General features: G+C 51.0%; 1 protein-coding gene across 1 annotated transcript; it reads right to left on the bottom strand.

The window, feature by feature from the left end:
- Positions 1 to 606: 606 nt before the first annotated feature.
- On the bottom strand, positions 607 to 926 carry F5147DRAFT_731744 (uncharacterized protein). The gene is given in 2 exon segments (XM_041439412.1): positions 607 to 681; positions 697 to 926. The coding sequence occupies 2 exon segments, from the start codon at positions 855 to 857 to the stop codon at positions 621 to 623; spliced, it is 222 nt and encodes a 73-aa protein (XP_041284497.1). The 5' UTR covers positions 858 to 926; the 3' UTR covers positions 607 to 620.
- Between the last annotated feature and the right edge of the window lie 1,032 nt (positions 927 to 1,958).

The raw sequence follows: 1,958 nt of genomic DNA, 5'->3' as shown, positions 1-1,958 counted from the left end.
TCGAGGATGGCGGCGAGCAGCAGCAGGAGATGGCAGTGAGCAGCAGCGTGAGATGGTGGCGAGCGCGGGTACCATATACAAATAATAAATTTATTAGACACTGAAACAATAAAACACCATGACGCACCTTTGCAGCTGAGAGAACTCCCCATCTAGAGTCGAGTCTACATGCGCTGCGCGTTTGCGCATGGTGCTGGTGGCATTGGATGTGCTAAGCGGGAGGATGCTGAAGGTAGTGAGAGGGCGCTGAACTTGTCAACTTGATGGCGGGAGGGCTCCAAAGGTAGCGAGAGGGTGCCAAAGGAAGTGAGAGGGTACTGGGAGTTGGGTTGGCACGAGAGGTTCGATCCAAAATATGATGCGACCGGTGGGAACGTTACACATACTTGAGCTCCACAAAGCATGCCAGAGAGAACTCACTGAGTAGCCCAAAACTCGAATGAGACCATTGCGCCACCAAGAGCTACATTCCAGAAAACGGGACCAACTTTCCCGGTGGTGTTGTCAACATGTGGCGTGTCCTGTACATGGGTGGCGTATCCCATACATGGAGTGCCAACTTGTTGGCCTAGCAGAGCGCATTCAGTTGTGAGAATATGCAATGAGACATGCATATCGATTCACCTTTGGATCCGAAAGTAGGTCATCGAGGCAGGCTGTGAGAGACGGAGGGTGAGAGACAGCAGGGTGAGAGACAGCGGGGTGAGAGACAGTGGGCGAGAGCAGCCAGCGGGTGTGTGAGACAGTGAGCAAGAGACAGTGGGTGAGTGAGACACGGCGAGCGAGCCAGCAAAAGCCAGCCAGAAAGAACAGCAAGCGAGTGAGAGGGGATGCGGTGAGGTGGCGGGCATCAACATAGGCGCAGGTGGTGTGGCGTGTGATGGGTCGTGCGCTGGTAGCGATGGGTGCTGGCCCTCGAGGGAGCCATCAGCATTCAGAGCACAAATACACACCTCTGCAGCATAGCGCAAGACACAATCCCTCCAAAATCCACCTTGACCGCGCCTAACACATCCACCTCCAGTAAAAGGTAGTCTTGCGCAGTGTTGTAGCCAGTCCTCAATGAATAGAACCTCCTGTTATAGAGGTGAGCGGGTGAGAGACTTGAGAGTTTAATTAGTTAGTGCTTACCTTCGAAAAGGCTAAATGTAGCTTGATTAATCAACAACGTGAATCCCGAAGACGACAGTTGTCGAAGTGGAAGTGGATAAGGGTTCAGAATGGTTCGGGAAGGCCGAACCAGAACTGGACCGTTTGGGAAGATCTAGAACCGAGAACCGTTTTCCGGTCCGGTTCTGGCTGGCGCGAGAACCATGGACCGAACCGCGGAGAACCGGACCAAAAGTCCGGTTCGAACCATGGTTCTGGACCGGACCGCGGCAGCACTACAAGTGACAGTATATATATATATTCAAGATATACTAACAGCACATCCCCCGTGGTCCATGGATGATGCATATGCACGGCATTTGCCCCCCTTAGTGTGTGACATTGCAGTGCTCTATCTCCAATTCTGGAACCGTCCAACTTGAAGCGGCTCTTTTGAGTCCATCATGAGAACCGCTATTATTAAATGTGTTGTGAATGAGTGCGCAGCAGGCCTATCATAAAGTGACAATCACCACGGTTGCCTACCTTAAATATGGTAACCGAGTGGGTGGTAACCATGTCGTTGAATGTCAGGGTTTGTCCTCAAGGTGCTGTCCACTGGTATAATGGAATAGACCTGGTCATGTTTCTTCATGCAAGTTACTTTCCAGCCAAGGTTTCCTCAATGTTGTGGTCATGTTATTAATTTCATTGATGGAGGGCGTGCAGTGTGCCCCCAACAAATTATCTAGGTGCAAAGGAAGCAAGACCAGTCTGTGGACTTTTATCTACTGCATAGCAGTTGGATTTATGTTACTAGTCACCGGGAAGGGCACGATAACATTTCCGAATATTCTCAGTGACCCAGA

This window comes from Suillus discolor (genome assembly GCF_016758755.1).
Source record: "Suillus discolor strain FC423 chromosome Unknown F5147scaffold_219, whole genome shotgun sequence".
NCBI lineage: Eukaryota > Fungi > Basidiomycota > Agaricomycetes > Boletales > Suillaceae > Suillus > Suillus discolor.
The sequence above is the reverse complement of the archived record's forward strand: the minus strand, read 5'-3'. Positions and strand labels throughout refer to the sequence as shown.